Source organism: Anopheles gambiae, chromosome 2 (genome assembly GCF_943734735.2).
Source record: "Anopheles gambiae chromosome 2, idAnoGambNW_F1_1, whole genome shotgun sequence".
Classification (NCBI taxonomy): Eukaryota; Metazoa; Arthropoda; class Insecta; order Diptera; family Culicidae; genus Anopheles; species Anopheles gambiae.
The window spans coordinates 20,354,978-20,374,490 of NC_064601.1; the positions used below are offsets into that span (position 1 = coordinate 20,354,978).

General features: G+C 46.2%; 1 protein-coding gene across 2 annotated transcripts; it reads right to left on the reverse strand.

Annotated features, from left to right (window-relative positions):
* Nucleotides 1-48: 48 nt before the first annotated feature.
* Nucleotides 49-18,638, reverse strand: LOC1273601 (transmembrane protein 235). 2 transcript variants are annotated; one of them, XM_061650800.1, is made up of 7 exons: nt 18,403-18,638; nt 17,413-17,739; nt 11,587-11,716; nt 2,834-2,984; nt 2,551-2,749; nt 1,582-1,747; nt 49-1,500 (listed from the first exon to the last, which is right to left on the reverse strand). In XM_061650800.1, the coding sequence occupies exons 2-7, from the start codon at nt 17,536-17,538 to the stop codon at nt 1,394-1,396; spliced, it is 879 nt and encodes a 292-aa protein (XP_061506784.1). In that variant the 5' UTR covers nt 17,539-17,739; nt 18,403-18,638; the 3' UTR covers nt 49-1,393. The 2 variants fall into 2 exon arrangements, with proteins under 2 accessions (XP_061506784.1, XP_312594.1); XM_312594.2 differs by lacking the exon at nt 18,403-18,638 and having other exon boundaries at nt 17,413-18,033.
* Between the last annotated feature and the right edge of the window lie 875 nt (nt 18,639-19,513).

A 19,513-nucleotide genomic window follows, 5' to 3' on the forward strand; every position in this document is an offset into this window, starting at 1 on the left:
TGTGATATGGCCGATCCATGAAATAAAAACAACAAATGCACAATACGGTTGTTTTGTTTCGTTAAAAATAAAAAATTCTAAACTTTATTTTTCATTCTCGATTAGCCACCGCACTCGCACAGACTCTCGCTCCCTCGCGCTCTGCATCGTTATAAAGTACACTATAAGTTGGCTTGCATTATCTTCACACCTTCAGTACTGTCTTCCGTGGAATGCACTTTATTTCCCAACTGTCTGCTACCAGCTACTAAATTTACTCGGCCTGAAACTCCTATAATTCTCTCCACTCTCTCTCTATCTCGATTCGCTGCTTTACTTAGTACAAACAGTAAATACTACTACTACTAAACATTATCTCTACGCATATCCGCATCATAATACAGAAAGAAACATACCCAACGCACGTGCGCACGGGGGCAATTCGTTTCGTTCAAACTATAGTCTAACTGGATGAATAGAGCTTGCTCTAACAAGACGTTAAAAAAGGGAACAAGAGCAGGGGAGGATGATTTTCATCATTAGCTTACGATAGACGCTCACTGAAACGCGCATGGAAAGTTGGACTTGTGGATCGCATTTGTGGAAATCGTTAAGATTGCAATGTGAGTCGTTTGTAGATTGAAATGAACGTTAGGAGGATGCTACTATACTGCATTAAAAAAAAAAAACGACAACTGCATAATCAGTCCAGAGATTATTACAATTCGTTAGTACACATGGAGGAGCGGATGGCATACGGTAGATGGTAAAGGTGCGGTCGAATCTTGTTATTGGGTTACCTCGTTCGGAAAATCGAACCATCGCCAAATTATGTTCATTGCGTTCGGTGATGATACACCTCGCCGGTACGGAAGACATATAGAACAGTTTAGAATGGAACGGGCGGAACGGGGAGAATTATACCAGGAAAGAGGTGCCTTATGCTTGGTGGGATTGGAGAGTATTGAGTAAAAAACCTTTTCACGACCACACGCTACCACGCGCTGTAACATTCGCGCACTGTTACGACAGTGCGTGAGAAACGAGAATGCCAGCGCAACTAGATTCGATTTCGGGCTTCGGGCTGTTGTGGCACAACCTTAAACGCATTTGCGTAAACCGCCAGCTTTGCGCCCAATATCCGCACACAACTGCGCTCCGGTCTTAAAAGTGTATGCCGTTTGAAAAAGCTTTCAGAATGTGTCTTGTGTGCTGTAGTTCCGTTTCGAGTTCTCGCTCGATCTATCTATCTCTCCTCTTTAAGTCTCGTTTTTTTAGCACTGCATTTTTTTGTTGTTTTCTTTACTGTGGCACAGCGCGCAGCATTAATGTGCAGCACGGCCTCTGCACATCACGCTTATTGCTCGCGCACCACTCGCGGTGTTTCGCGGTGTTTTGGGAAAAGGGGGTTTACTCAATAGTTGTACGGTCCGTACTGCGATCCGTGGTAGTATGGCTGCGGATAGAGCTGGGGCTGGGGGAAACCACCGTACGGGTAGGGGGGCTGCTTTTGGGGATACACTGAAACGGGAGACAGTAGGTTAGCGATGTGGGCGAGGGGCAGGTGGGACCGGTCGGCTAGTGTTAGGTTCGGCGCCTTACCGGGCATCAGGTACTGCAGGTTGAGCTGCTCTTCCTTTTCGCGCTCGCCCCGCAGGCAGACGGCCGCACCGGACAGCAGGATCGATGCCAGCAGGCTGCAGGCCACACCGGCCCAGGCCACAATGTACGACCAGTCGTACGACAGACGAGTGTTGTCTCGAAGGACCTGTGCCGGAAAGCAGAAACAAGTGGCTAATTAGTGAGGATCGCTGGTAGTTTTGGACTTTCAATTGAAGTTGTATGCTAATTGCTTATATTAAGAGTGTATCTAGGTCTCAAAGAAATTCTGATCATTAAGCTCCGATTAAAGTTCTAAGTTCTCTAATGAAACAAGTCATAGTACGGTTGAACGATATTGAATAGCTGCCAAATCCTGTTCTAGAGGCATAGGCGATAGTACAATTGTTTGTTAATAGATGGCGCTCAACGCTAGGACGATTTTGTACTAAAAATGCAGCCCAAATATTCTTATTGGATTTAAATGTTATCGTTACTAGTAATCCAAAAATTTCGGAACCGACACCCTAAGGCACAACATTATCTGGATCCTGCCTGGAGTCGCGCGGAGTTCCCCAAAGTCCCCCGGAGTCAGAGTCGTTTGAAGTCGTCCGGAAATGACCGGTGCAATATTTTTAAGGTTAGACATTAAAAAATCCGACTCTAACTCCGGTCGACTCAAACCGCTATGCTTAGAAAGGAAGGATTGTTTAAGAGGTGCACGCGCATAGCGAAAGAGGGAAAAAACACCACAAAATAAAATTCCTTCATTCAAATGAAACACAAACTACATCAACTAAACTCGTATCGAAACTAACAATTAAAAGAACCATTCTAAATGAATCACAAGAACTAGTTCACTATGCCGATTTTGTTGCAATATCTGCTCATTGCGTGATATCACCAGGTAAACCCTAACTCAATGCTGTATTTTCTTACTTTTAGACAGCCATCTTTACACCAAACACTTACAGTATTCCACTGCTGGTAGTACTCTTCGCCGACGACCTTTTCCTTCTCGAAGAACTCAACCGTGTGCCACAGGCCCATCGCACCGGCGGCGAGCAGGCAGGCGGTGAGCATAAGGATGGCGGTCGCCGTAATCGCACCGGCCGAACGCTTCCAGCATCCGGACAGGCCAGTCCAGAAGGCACAGAAGATGACGACGAAGCTATAACAAAACCAAAACCCCAATCGAAAATGGTTAAATCATGCAATCAAACCAAAAAAACAGAAATAATAAATGTAGGCTTACCTCAGGATGAAGGCAGCAATGACGGAGCGTGCCAGATGCAGTCGGGTCATGATGTCATCGGTGAACGAGTCCGACTCCTTGTGCTCCTCGTTCGCGGGGAAGTAGTCGATGTTCGAGCAGTGGGTTTCGACCGGCGACAGGTAGATTTGCACTGCGGAAATGAAGTTGAGCAGGAAAAAAGGAAAGATGAGATGAGGAAAACGATAAAAATAGTGTCAATTAACACGGTCAGAATGTGCACCAGGCAATATATGCGATTTGGAAGAGGAGGCGTTACCACAACACACGCGCTCCGCCGGGAAAGTGTGCCAGAGCACGAGATGTACACGCACACGGCACACGGCCTGCTGCGCATCTTTCCAAAAACCCACATATCCCAACCATGAATCGCATTTCATATCGTGAGGCGTGCTGTGGTGCTTTGGCATCGGAAAATTTCTAATTCCCGCTCAAAAGCTCATTCCTCAACATCGGTGCGCGGCGCTTCTTCCCATCTCGCTGGTGGCTGATCGATTTAAAACGATGCGATCTCGGCCATACGCGTAAAGAGGTGTGAAATGAAAGACCTGCACACATTTCCGAAGCACGAGACAAAGGGAAAACGCATCTCGGGCCCAATTTCCTCCCCAAAGAGCCACACGGAAGGTGTGTGTGTGTGGGTTTGTGTCCGCCGGCAGATGGGCGTGTAGGCGAAGGGCGTAAAATTGAATTCAGGCCAGCACGCCAGCCAGCCCGTTGCGTTCCCAATAAACGCACACACCAGATGGAAAGGGAATTTCCGAATTCTGATAAAGGAACTGAATCGGAGGGCTCGACTGATCATAGCGCTTTTCGTACCGCGTTTTGTGAAAAATCTGTGAATGCCGATGGTTGAAAACGAAAGAAGCCAGACAGAAAGTTTCTCCTCTTCCCCTTGCTAAACACAGGGGGGAACAGATTTCACATCCCCTTTCCGGTACTGCACCGATAAATGCATAAATAAAAGGGCCGTCCCGCCTCGAGTGGTGGGTGGAAAAATGCAATTTTGCGCACGATGGTTGGCGAAAACGAGCACGAAACGAAAATGATGCGGCCGAGATGCACTGGCGGCACTGAATGCAGCATGCATCGAGTGGGGCACTACTATCTCCTTCATTATGCGTTCGTTGATCCCCGGAGCGCACCGCCGGGTGCGCTACATACAGTCGAATCGAGGATCGCGCGCTTTGTGCACGGCTAGCAAGTGCGTGTGGGTGCAGATCGTTGGTTTTTTTTTGGTTTCGGTTGCTTGTTTTGTTTTGCACAAAAAGACGCGTCATCGGCGAGGTTGAAATAGCTCCTTCGTGAAGCGTCGGTGAGGCTGCGAGCGGAGGCCTATAAATCAAATGGTGCAATAAAATATAGCCCCGTACCTATTTTGCTGTGCGAGTACACTTTCTATCCCGCGCAAACGGGGGCTGGTAATTTCGGTAAGATGAACACATATCATAGCAGCAGCAGCAGCAGCACCATTTAGCCATGCAGAAAGTGAGAGTGTATGGCGGCAGATAATTCATACACTTATTTCTGCACATCACACCGCGCAAACGATGGGTTCGCTGTATGCCACTATCGGACGGTGAGTTTCTATATCTCAAGCACACCAATCCCCGCGACTGACTGACCGGTTAATGATGATGATGATGATGATTGAGGATTGAAGTTTCATGCTCGGGGAATGGAATAATTAGTTTGGAAATTGGCCGGTTGGTTGGTTTATCTCTCCGTCAAATTGGCGGTGTTAGAGGTGCGCATTGTGGAAATAACGCTCACACTATGGGTAAAATGTAACTTAATAAACATGCTTAATGTGTAGAAAATGGTAATTTCAAACAACATACACCGTCAAGCGTCGTAACGATGCCGAAAGATGGGCGAAAGTAATTGGATCAATTAAATGTGCATACAAGTGGTGTGTATGAGACAAATGAGTGTTGTTTTAAATAAAAGTTCATAATTGCATACCTTTAGGCGCTTTCGCCTAACACTAAGGTGAAATCGTTCAATCAATGTTTTTAGTCGATTAGTACGTTAGAGTAAGTCCAACTTTGGTATTGTTTGCAATCCTAAACACTATATGATACCAAAAGGTAAACAATTTCAGCACAGTAAATCGTCGATTGCCAAATAGATGAGATATCAAGCAAAAATAATGCAAAATGTCCAACAAATAAAAGACAAAAGAATAAGTGCAAACATTCACTATCGAGCAGAGATGGCAAAGATTTGTTCAATAAAACGGAGCCATAAAAATTCCTTCAACCGCAAAACACTGTTCTTTCGCACACTTTGCTAACGATCGCGGGCCAAAAATCGGTACCGTGCCCGAAATAAAAATAACACACAAACATACACACAACACGCACAAAATCGGTCAACCTAACGAACCGCAATACTGCCACCGCTCATAAATATGCTGTCACCGTTATAACGTCGCCGACGACGGGGGCAAAAAACAAGCAACGCAATACACAACGGTACCGTCTCCTATAACGCTCTCGTCGATCGCATCACGATCGCAGTAAGCTGTAAGTAAGACCCCCTTTGCGCACCTCCCTTTCCACCCATGCTAACCTTCAAAACCAAGTCCCCCCCCCCCCCAACCCCTACCTTACACTAATGCCGGTCAAACAAGCGCCGATCCCAGGGCCGCTACCCTTAAAACTCGCCGGCGTCCGCTTGCGCTTACGCCCGGATCGTATCAAACGTCAATTCGTTAAACGCTAACCAAAGTTCGCGCTAGTTGCAGAATGCGCACCAAAATTACGCAAACCACGCACGTGTGTGTGTTTTGTTGTGTGAATGTGCTTCTTTCGCTTCTTTTTCTTTCTTTCCCATCCTTTCCCCCATTACTGCTCCTTGACGCATCAACAATGAAGTGCCACACTTGGCAAACCGGTGTGCGCACCAACGGACGATGGCGTAAATCATGACCAACGTGCGCATGTGGCCATCTTTATATTTCCATCATTCCATAAAAAAAACGCCGAAAAATCACACTCCAAATGGCAACATCAAATTCGCAACATCAGAAAGCAAACCAGTGCTGCAAAATGGCAAAAGAAAAAGGAGGACACACAGTGCCAAACACAACGGGCAAGGACAAAATGAGCAATCGAATAATTATTGATAAGTTTTCCGCAAAACGATCGATGGAGTGTGCGCGATAGTGTGTGCATCATCTTCGTCCGCGATTTGTGCGAAGGTCACCGGATAACACACACACACACACACACACACACACACACACACACACACGGAGACATTGCAGTGAATTGTGGCGGCGATCGATTTAAAAACAACAAGCGATTACCTCATTGTTTCGTTAGCGTTGTTTTTTTTAAATATCTTTCAGTTCCTCGATGAGGTCACCGCGTACAAAAATGCGGGTCGGATCGTTTTGAGCGACGAATTAAATCAACAATTATTTAGATGGACTGCAATCATTAAACAGAGCCGCCAAAGTTGACAGTTGAATGATGACCAGAAGATGAAGCAAAAAGGCGACATCAGTTAGTGGACCGCTAATCTGTTAGTGGACAGTTATTTAGTGAATCACAAAGCAGCCGTACCGTGCTTAATAGGTGCCATTTTGTAGGCTCGGAGTGTCGACTCGACCATCGACAATACTTAATTAACCGAAGAGCTAATTAGTGGATAGGGTTTTGTGCAACAAAGAAGGAGCTGTCTGACTATGAATTTACCGTAAGTGATGCACACTTCCATTCATGCACACACTCACACAGTTTCCGCTCCATCAAACGAGAGTAAAAGGTGTAAAACAGATGCCCAAACAGTTAACAGTTTGAACAAAATTGCGGCGCGAGAGTAGAAATGGGGATGAGAAGGGAGAGCAAAAGAGCACTTCAAATACATTCAATTTGCAAAATAAACAGCCCATGGATGGATGGGTGAGATTGATGCATTTACGTTATCTGGTGGTTAGAAATGAATTTCTTTCTCCACCTTTGTTTCTCGCTCAGCCCGGCTGCCAACGCCAGGTGCAGTATTATGGTTCGAAACGGTACGCTGTTTGCCTTTTTTTAGGCCACACAGCTAATATGCAGCTAATAATGGTTCCCGTTCTGGCAGGTTCTCCCCCTTTTTGGGCTGCTGCTGTATACCGTCGATGATGCCCATTCTCCCAAACGGTCAATGACGCTGTGATGATGATGATGATCGTTTTCAATGAAATTTCATTCAACAAAATCCTCACCTCCATCAGCATTTAGGGGGTTTGCCAGCGTCAAACTGGGAAGGAAACACTTTCAGCACACTTTTGTTTGACCCAAATTGCGTGCCCGATGGTGGAGCCTCCCTCCCTCCCCTCCAAACAAAATGGTTCCACCTCGCAACCGAATGAGGTAGCTATCGAGGTAGCAAGATTTGACATACAATGTGCCACGATTGAAGCCTCGGGAAGCTATGATGACGTTGACTCGTTGGTCGCTCAAAAAAAAACGATCAAACTGTAATCATACAGACCGACCGTGGCCAGTGTCGCTTGTTTGGTGTTGCTGTTGGTTTTCCATCTGATGAAAATTGTCGTGAAAGTAGTCGTTATGCTTTTGAGGCGAATGTAATGTGTTGCGTTGTGGAATTGGTTTTGATTTCTATTCGATTTGGAGCAGAATTGTCACACGAAGGGAATTGGATGCAATTAATTGATGGGATTTTGCTGTTCAAATTGTTGGTTAGACAATGTTTCTTGTACTGAATGACCTTAGGATCTCAGCATATTGACACAAACGATCGATGATCGCCACTATCAGTATGCTACAGAAGATCAGCGAAAGGAATAAGCCGGGGTTAGCTCGAATCTTGATTAAATCCATCGTGGAAATCTAAAATAAAGTCAAACAAACCTTACGATCGTCCTAATCATTACGAGTAATCTAGATAACGATCGTTCAAGTTTATTCAACTTACCTTCAACAGAGGAAACACAACACGAAAAGCCACCAATTTGTTGTGCTATTTGTGGTGTTTACCACCATTCCTTCGCTTCCCAAGCAAAAAATAGCTTGAGCGAAACGAATATAATTCTACCAAACAAGTGTGTGGCTTGGAAAACGCGAACACTAATCGTACAATGCACCCTCCGCTAAAAAAACCAAAAAGCAGCTCACAGAAAATAATTTCCTTTCTTTCTTTTAACACACATTTCTTCCCCGCCTACACGCGCTGGGAAGCATTCTTTAATGACAATTCGCCAAAAAAGAAATAAGAACAAGCCACATTTTCCACTAAGAATCAAATAAGACCGAACAGGGAACAATCGATCGTACAGTGATCGCGGGTAGAAGCAAGCAAGCGGCTCCAAAACAGAACAGGGTTAAAATTCAATTAATGCTCTCCACTTTTACCAAAAACCCATTTCCTCCGCAGGTCCGACAAATTCTAACCAACCCGCAGGAAGTTCTAAACTAACGCTCTGAATGAGGAGAAAAAAAACTCACTCCTCCCCCAAAACGCGTACGCGTAATAGAACCGCACGCCGCGGTGAAGAAACTCATTAGTTGCGCACAAACCAGGCGAGTGCCGGACAGCCAAAACGGGGAAGGTGGTAATACCAGCTCGCAGTTCGCTTGCTACAGCAGCGTTTTTCTGCTTTTCTTTTATCACCGTGCTGATGCTGCTGCTGCTGCTGATGATCGTGCTGCAGCCCTCACAGCGATCGCCGCTTGTCTTTTGCGCAGTTCGGACCAAGTTCACCAAGCGGCACAAGTGGCGCAAAGCTGTTTGCCGCCGCGGCGACTCGGTGCACTGGACAGTTTACGTAACGTAACGAGCGCCCGATTTCGAGGATGGTCAGACCAGCGGACTGGTAGCGCTGGTAAAAACACAACGGGCAATAATTTTTCCTTGCATCAGTTAACGCCGCCCAGCCAAGAAATCAATCTTTCCCTCGTGACTAGAGAGACGCGAGGAGCGAGGCAATGTATTTAAGGCAAAATTGTTCCTGCCAGCTCTCTCTCTCTCCTACACCGAGCTATAGTTCCTACTGTGCTGCTTGCGGCAGGGTGCGCTGCAAGTATGACCTAACGTGATCCCTTTCCCCCCGTTTTTTGGTCTGACAGAAAGTGTAATCATGCACGAAAAATGAAAAGAAAGCATAACTTCGTCAGTGTGTGGATGCTGTGGATTCCGTCCTGCCACTGAAGGGTGCCACGTAAGAGCAGTAACACACAAGCAACACATATTTTCACCCCGATACCACCATCGGCCCCCCCGGGGATCGATAACCGGTTGGTGGCAACATAACGCCGCCAAGTTTTAGAAATCGCCAGCGCTGAACGCGGCCGCGCAGAAAACAAAAAATCGGAAAGAATTCAAAAATGCGCCAATCGGGGATAATTACACACCCCGATTGCCGCCAACAGAGGATTGAGAGAGGATTGCCGCCGCAAAACGGCGCGCAGAGAAGAGTTAATGGTTTTCACCGGACTTCCATGTGCCTTTGTATGGTGTTTATGTGTGTGTGTGTCGTGTAAGTAACCTGCAACAACAAGGCCCTTTTTTCACCCAAACATTTGATGTGACGCCAGATCGGGCGGTAAAGAGTGGTGCAGGTTGGGATTGCTAAAAAAGAATCCCCAAACACTCCAGAGGACACTCCAGAGAAGGATGATTGGGACAGATCATTTCTCTCTGCCAAACCCATTTCACTTTAAGGGAAAGCAACAAACATCCAAAAAACCCATAAAGCTCAAACTGCTGTCAGTGTTGACGGTGGCACCCTTTTGCGGTGTGAAATGCGGTGCTGGTGTGGGATGAGAATATCAACAAAAAATGAACCAGCCAGTCTGTCTATCTGTCTGTGATTAATTCCAAATTTTGAACAAAAATTTACACATTTTCCCATGGGAAACAATCACCTAAAGAGTGTTTGTGGGTGTGTGGTTGTTTGAGAGTGCGTGCTTTCTTTAAGGTTACCTTTTCCCTTGTGATGACAGAGTCGGCTACGGAGACGTACGGACAAGCAAACAACCGTCCCGTGTTCCGGTATAGTTTTATGTCCATTTCTTCTTCCCTTTTGAGCATTTGAGAAGTTTAAAACGGATCTTGCCTTGGAAAGGCAGTCATTCAATTAAGCGGGCTATTAGCATCTTTCTCTTCCGCAGTCCGTGGCGTTAAATGCTTTTTAAAGCACTAAAATGCAATATTAAAAGGTTATAATTGCTTGCGAGACGAACGAAGTGCCGCGCTGCAACAGTGGTGGTCAACTGCATCTTTAATTCTTCAGCGTGGAAAGGAAAAAAGAGGTGAAAACTATAACGAGGAAATTGTACAGTATTTACCTTTTTTCTTTGACAAAGCACACACACACAATCACATTCACAATTGCTAATCGTTAGAGGTCGTAAAGTTTCGAACAAGTAGGTTCACAGCAACATTTACGCCATCAAAAGGCCACCGTCAAATTGCGCCCGTCCAAGGACGACGGAAGTGTACGACGATCGTAAAAGTTCCGTGAGAAAAGCGGCTAATTTTTCAGCTTCTTTTGTAATTTTTTTTTCTCTGGTTTATTAAGGTTGGATTGGGATTGCCCATGAAAAGTATAATCTAATCACGTGGTTGTCATGATTTTGCTCCACTATCTTAATGAATTCATACGAACCAATACAAATCATTCATTATAAACTCCCATTTGCTCCTATAAAACGCCGGAAAAGCTTAAATAACAAAACATCCTGATCCTAGGCCGGTGGTGCAATCGACGGTGAGCCGTCCGCGATCCGGAGCGTAGCAATAAAAGCCCTCAATAAAAGCTCTACCAGTACACCTCTCCCCGCTCTTCTCGCTACCGTTTCCGTCCAGTTTTCCATTGAAACAATTAATTCAAACAATTTTGAGGAAACGTTTTCAGCGCGCAAATCATTTCAGCAGCATCATCGCTAAATGCCAGTAGCGTCTGTTTTACGTCTTTACGTCCAGAAGAGGCGGCCGATGGACGATGGACGATGAAATCGGTGCCAGAAAGCCATAGCGAGCGAATACATTATCCACGATTCACTTCACGTTTGATGATGACGAGGAAGAAGAGGCGCAACAAAAAAGCTATACAAACGCGTTTAGCTGAGCTGTGAGAACAATTCTTCAAAGCATCAGAGTCAAAGGCAACAGCATCCGCAGCATTACGGCTTGAAACGATGTGCCGGTGTGTTGGAAAAACCGTACTCCGAGTGCAGCACCACCAGTCAATGCGACTTCCATCGCAGCAGGCAATGAAAACACGTCACAAAAGCTGTTGCCCAGTGTGTGAGCGTTTCTAAGCGCAGCATACAAAAGACATCAAGGCCAACGACGACGACGGCGGGGCATCAAGCGACGAACCTCCTTCTCCTCACGTCAAGTCTCAAATTACTGCTTGCGCGTGAATGTGTTTTTTTTCGTTTCTTGCTCCTTCTTGTTTCACTTCTTCTCCTCCACAGCAGTTGAATAGAAAATTGAACGCATTAATCGATAGCTACCTGCACCGATTATTTGCTGCTGCTGCTGCTCCTTCCGGTTGTACACACAACAACCCAAAACCCCATTTGAAGGAAGAGAGGGGAGGAAAAAAAACCCAACAAAAAACGTGCTGAATAATAGAAGGTTTTTTTGGTGTGTTTTCAAACTAGCTTCCCAAAAAAAAACGTGACTTTCAGCCAGTAGCATCGCATTACAGCAGCTTCCCGAGCAGGATGGGATTTTTTTTTTGTCATTCTTCTGTTCGTTTGCACTCCACTTACCGGACGATGCTGGAGGACGTTCCTTCGGGTAGCAGTACCGGAACAGGCCGCGCGTCCGTGTGTAGTAGATCAGTCGATTGTTGAAGCTGTCCGTCAGTGCTGCTGCATCGGGATGTTTCGCAATAAAGTTCTGCGGAAGAAGAAAAACGAAGAAAAAAAACGGAATGAAAACACAATTAAACAACAACCACTCTCACTTTGCACGCACAACTCACAAATCGATTGCAAAAAGACAGCGGCGGACGATAAGAAACGAAATGGAAAGTTTTCCGATTGATGGGTGATTTATTTCTCCAATTTCTACGTATGGGATTTCCCCTTTTTTGTGTTGGTTGATATTTTTATACGTGCCACCGTGTTGCTGGTATAAACCCCGATGTGGCATAAAACCGAACGTTGAAATGGCTGAAAGGAAACCTCTCTCTCTCTCTGCACTGGTTTTCCCTTTTCGTTATTGTGCCCTCTGTTTGGCCAGAGTGGTTATGTCCTTTCCCGCGCATCCCAAAGTTTATGTTGCCTAGCCTGGTTTGCAATTTACTGCAAAACTGGAGCCCATATTGAAGGGGAAAAGTAAAGAGTGAATTTAAACAGAAAACAAACGAAAAAAGTAGACACTCATACCACACTCTCGATATGGCACGATCGGCCCTCTTGCCGCGGTTGTGAAAGTGGTCCCTCGGATCGGATCACGCACCACAACAACGGACCGGACGGACGGACCCACCGACACACATGGGCGGCAATCGTTTCATCCGGCCGAAACGATTACCGCCACCACTACCACCACCGGGCTGGACCGGTTTTTCCGCTCAAAGCCATCAATCAGCTTCGAAACCGAACCGGGCAATGATGGTTGGATGAACCCGGTCGGTCGGATCGGCTCAGTTTCAAGTGCAATACCCATTTCTTAAACCCTGCCAACGGGGCTACTAGTACTGATGGGTAATGGGTAACACAAAAACCAAAATACATCAACACCAGAGGAGTAACACATCGCACACAGACAAACAACACGTAGGAAAAAAACAAACCCCTTTCAATCGCCCATTTGGGGAAGGATGCAACAACCATCTCTTACTCACCCGCCAGTATACATACATACATATAGATCAGACGGTCGATGCACATGCACCAAAAGGTTACTGAACTGAGGAAAGCTTTGGCGGCGGCATCTCGCGTGCCGTTCCCACTTTGCTCCGGCGCTTCTTTTGTCTGGTGCGCTTCATTACCTTGCCACCCTGCGCGAAGGAATCACTTGACTGGAGAAAACAGACTCACATACGCAAACGGTCGACGATTGCTTGGATGGCTGGTGTTGTTCGTGTGTGTATACAAACACATACCACCGTTCTATCCCGATCCTTCCACTCCTTCTTCTCCTCCCGTTCCTTCTCCACCGTACCACCTTGCAACGGTCAACCGTAATAACTGTGCTACAGTTTCCATTGGTTACGCATGCGCAGATCGCTTCGAGGTTGCAGTAGCCGTGCAGGCGATAATTACCAACTCACACCGTTTGTATGTGTGTGTGTGTGTGTTTTTTTTTAATTACCCCATCTTCTAGAGTACACCCGTCTAGTGTTGTGTGTGTTTTTGTTGTTGTGTTTATTAGTAGAATCTTCCCGGATCATTTCTTTCGCAAGGCAAGGCTTATCAAACACGTGTTCGGTAGTACCGTTCGGTAAGAATGGGTGGAGAAAATGGTGGTGAAAGAAAATAGGTGCGTCTGTTAAATGGGGTCTGTGCGTTTAGGGTGCGGTATACACACACGGAAAGAATCTGTTTCTACAAGGTTTCTACCTAAGCTGTACTTGGCATTCACTGCTCGAAGGGTGCAACGCAAAACCGGTAAAGGGAACACATTCAAAGGTTGTCATAAAAAACGGTTATTACTAGACACAAAAAACTGCTTTCATACTAAACTATTTTTACGCTAATTTTTAACACCTAAACGATACAAGTTGTATGCATCGATAAGCTTTAGTACACAGTCGCATAGGGGGAGAAATACATTTTAAAGGCAACGTTTACAGCTTGTAACACAATTTAAAATACAATCTCTCTAATCTGTACAATCTGCATGCAGTATGTCTGTTATAATCAATATCTATAATCGATAATCGTTATATATTTGTTGACTATGTTGTCTTCTTATTTTTAATTAGTCTCATGTAAGTAGTGTACAACATCTTTTTAAGAAATTATCATCTATTGTATAGCATGGTTTTTTTTTGTATTTAAATTATCAAAAATATGTTTTCTATGTGAACAATTAAACCTCCCACAGGAGAAAAATAATAAATAGGAACATGAGGTATCCTTTTTGTTCTATTTTTATCAAGTCTCGTCAACTGGACATTAATGAGATAATGTAAATTCATTTCATCCACTGAATTTGGTTCGATAAATGACACCTTTCAAATTAATACATAAATTTCAAGATCATTTATTTGAGCGATAGTCCGATCAAATGTAAGTAAGATTTTTCGGGCAAATCACCTCCAAAAAATGCCTATATTCATACATGGACACAAACAAACCTGCAACGTTCAAAACTCACACAAGCAGTGACAGCAATAAGCACAATGCTGTTGTGAGTTTAGCACCACATGCCGCAACCAAAAGGTGCTAAAAAAAAACGTGACCACGTTGTCTCATTCATTCACAGCAGTAGCACACAGTTTGCACAAACTTGAAGACAGCTTACAGTTCAAGAATGAAAACGCGTACGCTCTTGCGGCCGGTCCAATGTTATGCAAAAAGCACAAACAGCCGAAGCGTACGCGGTCGCGTGTGCTTGACTACTACGCGCGAGTGCCAGTACAGTTTGATTGTATTCAAATGTAAGTTGTTCTTGAAGGGATGTGTTTTTGTGTCTGCTTCTTTCTGCTTCATTTCTGGCCCTAAGTGCCACAAGAACCTTCCACACAAAACCGTTCTTGGGTTTGTCGTGTCTTGACGTGTCAATGCATTCCAATTGTTGTTTCCAAAAGCCCACACAGCCAGGGGCGCGCGGCTCGTATGTGTGTGTGTGTGTGTGTAGGTGAAGTAATCGATCCAGAAATGGAATGGGAAACAAGACGCAGCAACAAAAAAAGCGCCAATGATCGAATGCAGAACAACAGCACACGTGAAACCACCACCATTCGGAGCAGTTGCCAGGCAGGCCGTGCAATCTATGTTGAACTAAATTGACTGAAAGAATGCGACCTCAGATATGTGTTTGGCAAGATGTATGTGTCTGTGTGTGTGTGTGCGTGTGCCTGCTGGCAAAGTCTGGTGGTGGCTGCTTTGCGTCGTGATGTTTGCCAGTGCGATTAGCAAACGCCAAGCACCAAGCGCATGTGTACGAGTGTTTGTAGTACCTTCACCACGAGGGACGCACGCTTGAGTTCGAGAGCAGTTCGATTTTGACATTCCAAAGCTTGGTAGCTTGGTGATCGATACAGCAGGGTACAAATTTGAACGTTTTAGCTCTGCTGTCTGTGCTGATGCTAAGCACGATCGTCTGCTGATCATCGCTACACGATCGCTACACCTCACATGAGCAACAGCGTTATGCGTTACGAGCCAATGCGTTACCACAAGCAGCCCACAAACCCTTACAGCAGTGCTTCATGGCAGCCGTTTTAAGCAGCCATTCCAGCAGCCAACCTCCGTTAGATGGAGTGAACAACGAGCCAAATGGAAAGAAAGAACCAAAAGAATGGGCAGCAGCAGCAGCAGCAGGCCCACGAACGCGGGAGAAAAGGCAAACGCGCAAAGAAACGCGATTCAGGCGCGGGGAGCTAACCCCGCGCAATCCCGTGGAAGCGTGGGGAGTGAAATTGGTGAAAGAGAGTAGCGACACGCCAGCGCCAACAAACGGGTCGGCTGTGACGGGGATCGGTAAAAGGGTAGACCGGGTAGACGATAAACGGGAACCGGGGATCAATGGGAAAGGTGGAAAAACAACTTGTGGACTACATTTTTGTTGCTGTTATGCTTGTGTTGGTGTGTGTGTGTGTGCTGGTCCTGCGCCATGCTGGATGGTGTAGGGGCGAAAGGCAAACTTCAGGATTAGATCTGGGCTGGGGCCGTGTGCAAAACTTGCGCACACGCTCACACAAAACACACCTCTCTATTCCAACAGGCACAAGACAAGGCCCGATGGTATGTCTGGTTGGTCAATGTGATGTAAAAAAAAGAAGGAACAGGCTGACAGACGACCGGTTATGGCCAAGAACATAACACACACACACACACACACACGCATGCGCACGAGCCTGTTCCAGATGTTGTTAAGAATGCAGAGCTGGCGCAGCACTGCGCGGTTGGTTCTTTGGACGAACGTAGGCCGATCGCAAAACCCCGACGGAAAGAGAGCCGGTTTTGTGGTCGCACCGTGGTCGGCGTACGTGGCACATTGGCACCTCGGTGGCATGGGGGGTGGTTTCTAGATGCGTGTAAGATTTTAAACACCACCATCGAGCACACATTTCGGTACCATCGGGGTTAGAAAGTGGAATAAAAACACGGTTCGCATGCCACGAATCAATATCGAAGGAAAGTTTGGAAACCGGGTGACGACGCACACGAGCCTACGACGACACATTCCATCGCACCTCCACAGCCCCCCCCATCCGTGTGTGTGTGTTCATTTGTATGCAAATTGAACCCAGCCCGACTGGGTTGTTTTGAGCGAGCTGGACATATTCTGAATGGACGTGACACAGGCCCAATGCATCTCACCGAACGTCTATTGCCTTTAATTTAAAAGTTTTGATCTTATTGTTTCCCCAGCCGAGTATACAGTTAGTGGGTAGCCACGATCATCCACACACAGGGTGCTGGTGGTGGTGTCCGAGTAGAGCAACACAAATACCGGTAGCGCCGTCGTTTTCCGTTTTGGGGAAGTTGGTGGAAAACAATTCGTCCCAAATGAGGTGTTTATTTTTTGTATTTTTTGTTTTTGCTTGCTGTTATACGTTTTCACGCGCACTATTTAGCGCGTATTGTGTTTAATGTTGTGCTGTCCAACATTTTTGCTAACGTCAAGGCCAAAAGCACGGCCCTGTCACTGCTGCGGCTGCTGCTGCTGATGATCGTGAAAAGTGGATCGCTTATTTAATGTTTTTTTCTTCTTTTCGCACTATTATGTTTCACATGGTTCTCATGACCTGTGGGAGGGGAGAGGTGCGCGTTTTTTCGACTGTATTAAAGTAGAATTGTATAACTGAGAGCTCGCGACATGATTGACCGCCGTTCCGGCACTTGTCCAAGAGCCAAGGCCCAAACCGGGGGGGGCGCTAAAGACATGATTTGTGCGGCTTCATTGTGCGCTTGGATGAGATCAAGTGATCATTTTGATGGAATGTACAGACCAAAGAAGAACATTTACATTTAAATTGCAGAAACTGTACTTCTTTGGCTCTTCAAAATCATATAAAATCCCCTTTTAAATCCCTTACAAAAAGGGCCAAACGCTGATGCCTCCCTTCCTTCCACACGTCATAACCACGCCGTGTATGTGGTGTTTCGTGCGGGAATAGAAAGTTTTCGCGCATGTGCGCACTTTCCCAGCCCGCTCGGTCCCGCCCGAACATCAAGGGTTTGTCGCTTTATGTCGCGTTGATGTCTTTCTTTCCCAATTGCCTGGGGCCTGGGGGAGCGCGAAAAAATGCCCCAGCGTTGTATTGTTTGCGCTAAAGCAACGCTGTCGTGTGTTTTGCCATTTTGGCGCAGCAGATTTTGTTGATAATGATGACGACGATGATGATGATGACAGCACGACTGTGCTGCATGCTTGCAAAAATAAATGCTGCAAAGAAAGCGCGTTACTCGTACCTGTATGTTGGTGCGCTTCACTTCATAGCTCTGCCAGTTGTCGGTGGAGAAGGCGATTGCCAACAGGGCAACGGCGATGATGGCGGATATCGTCGCGAGCGACAGCGTTACCGCACTGCAGGGCATCTTGCTGGGACGCTGGGCGAGTCTGGGACGGAGTTTGGCTCTCTTCACTTGTTCTCTCTCTCTCCTTTTGGAAGATCGAGAAGATGATGATGATGCTGTTGCTGCTTCTTAGCTGGCTGGCTCGGGAATCGTTAGAAACACACACAAACACTGACACAGCTAATCGCACACACAGACAGACACACGCACACACTTACACTGCTGTAACACAGAAAAAGGCACACGAGGCACCGCAGCAACCAACAGCCACCGTACGCAGCGGGATGCGCAAATAATGCCAGAAGAAAAGAAAAGATTACAAAAATGGCTCACAGATTTCCTCCGTTAGATGTCGCTTTGCTGCCTGAATGCACACAAACACACGCACACACAAACATACACACAGGGATGTTTTACGATGGTGCGAAGATCGCACAGAGAAAACTGGAAGGAATTAGAGGTTTCTTTGCTGGACAAGCTAAGAAACTGATGCTGAATTATCCTAAATCGATGGACACACTTTCCTGTTGCACTCAGCGATTTCTAAACAGCAAACACCACCACCAACACAGATACGCACAGCTATACACAGGCCAACATCAATCGAGGATATGGGATCGTGCGGTTGGAATGATCGTCAGGATAGTAGTTGTCTCAACACCACAATGCAAATGGTCTATCAAGCCCCGTGCTCAACGTGCTTATCGCGATCGCGATCGCTTTCCGCCGTTCAATGCACTGCACCAGACCGAAACTAGACCAGAGCGCGGAACGGAACGGAACCCAATCGCCTCCGAAATAGCCACACAGCCAAACCGAGCAACAAAAAAAATCCCCCAACGATCGCCCCAGATCAAGAAGATCAACCCTACACCATACACTTACACAAGGAAAATAAACTCCACTCTATTACAGCATGCACACACGCGCGCGCACACACACACTCTCTCTCTCTCTCTCTCTCTCTGGATCGCCTACACACAACTTCTTGCTGCTGCTGGTTGATGATCGAATTGGGAATTGGGTACCACAAACAGCGAAGGTAACGTTACAACGGCACTGGTAAACTGCTTCAGTCCGACATCTTTGACCACTGCTGCTCGACTGACTGTAAGACGCGGCCTGTACGGTGTGCGGCCGAGTTTCTCCCCGAGCATTTGCGTCTTCTTAGAGGTGTGCGCGTGTGTGTGTGTGTGTGTGCGTGAGAGGTGTTTCTTTCCTCCCTGCATTACATTCAGTTATGTTTGCCGGGGTGTCAAACACTCCGGTTTGGCTAAACACCAGAGCAGTGAGGATTTGTTTGTGCAAAGATGGAAATATGGAGGCATAAACAGCAAAGGGTTGTTATTTATTAATAAAATATGGCAATTGATATTAAATTTATGTTAAATAATTAGTGTTAATTTAAATCAAATAAATATGGCATATATTATTGTGTGATGTGAAAATTTCATTACTAAACCATGTTTTTCTGATTTTTTGTAAAATTAGTCCTTTATCAGTACTCTCTCTTACACTCTGGAGCATCTTAGACAACAAGTTTAGCCTTCCCTGAACCTGTAAGTTGTGCATTGTGGCACCAACACTGGTACGTCTGCGCCACAGGTTCAACGTCTCAAGAAACTTCTCACGCAACAAACACTCTCGCTCTCTCGATCTCTCTCTCTCTCTTTCTTTTTCCAACCCCTCTCCTCACCATGCCCGACAATGGCACAGTACAAGTGCACACCCATACACCGATCGCAACACAAGGCACGTCCATATATCTTCCCTCAAGACACTCCAGGGAGACAGCAATGAGCGATCAGCAACGAACCGAGCGAGCAGCAGCAGGAGCAGCAGCAGCAAAAAATGACAACAGGAATGTGGGCTTCCCGTTTTGTGCGCCCTGTAGCACACATACATACACATACACCTGCCGTACCCGTGATCAACCCTTAGCGATCGAGCCTCGCACTCCCTCCTGCTGCTCACCCAGGGCGGGACTGTTTGCCGA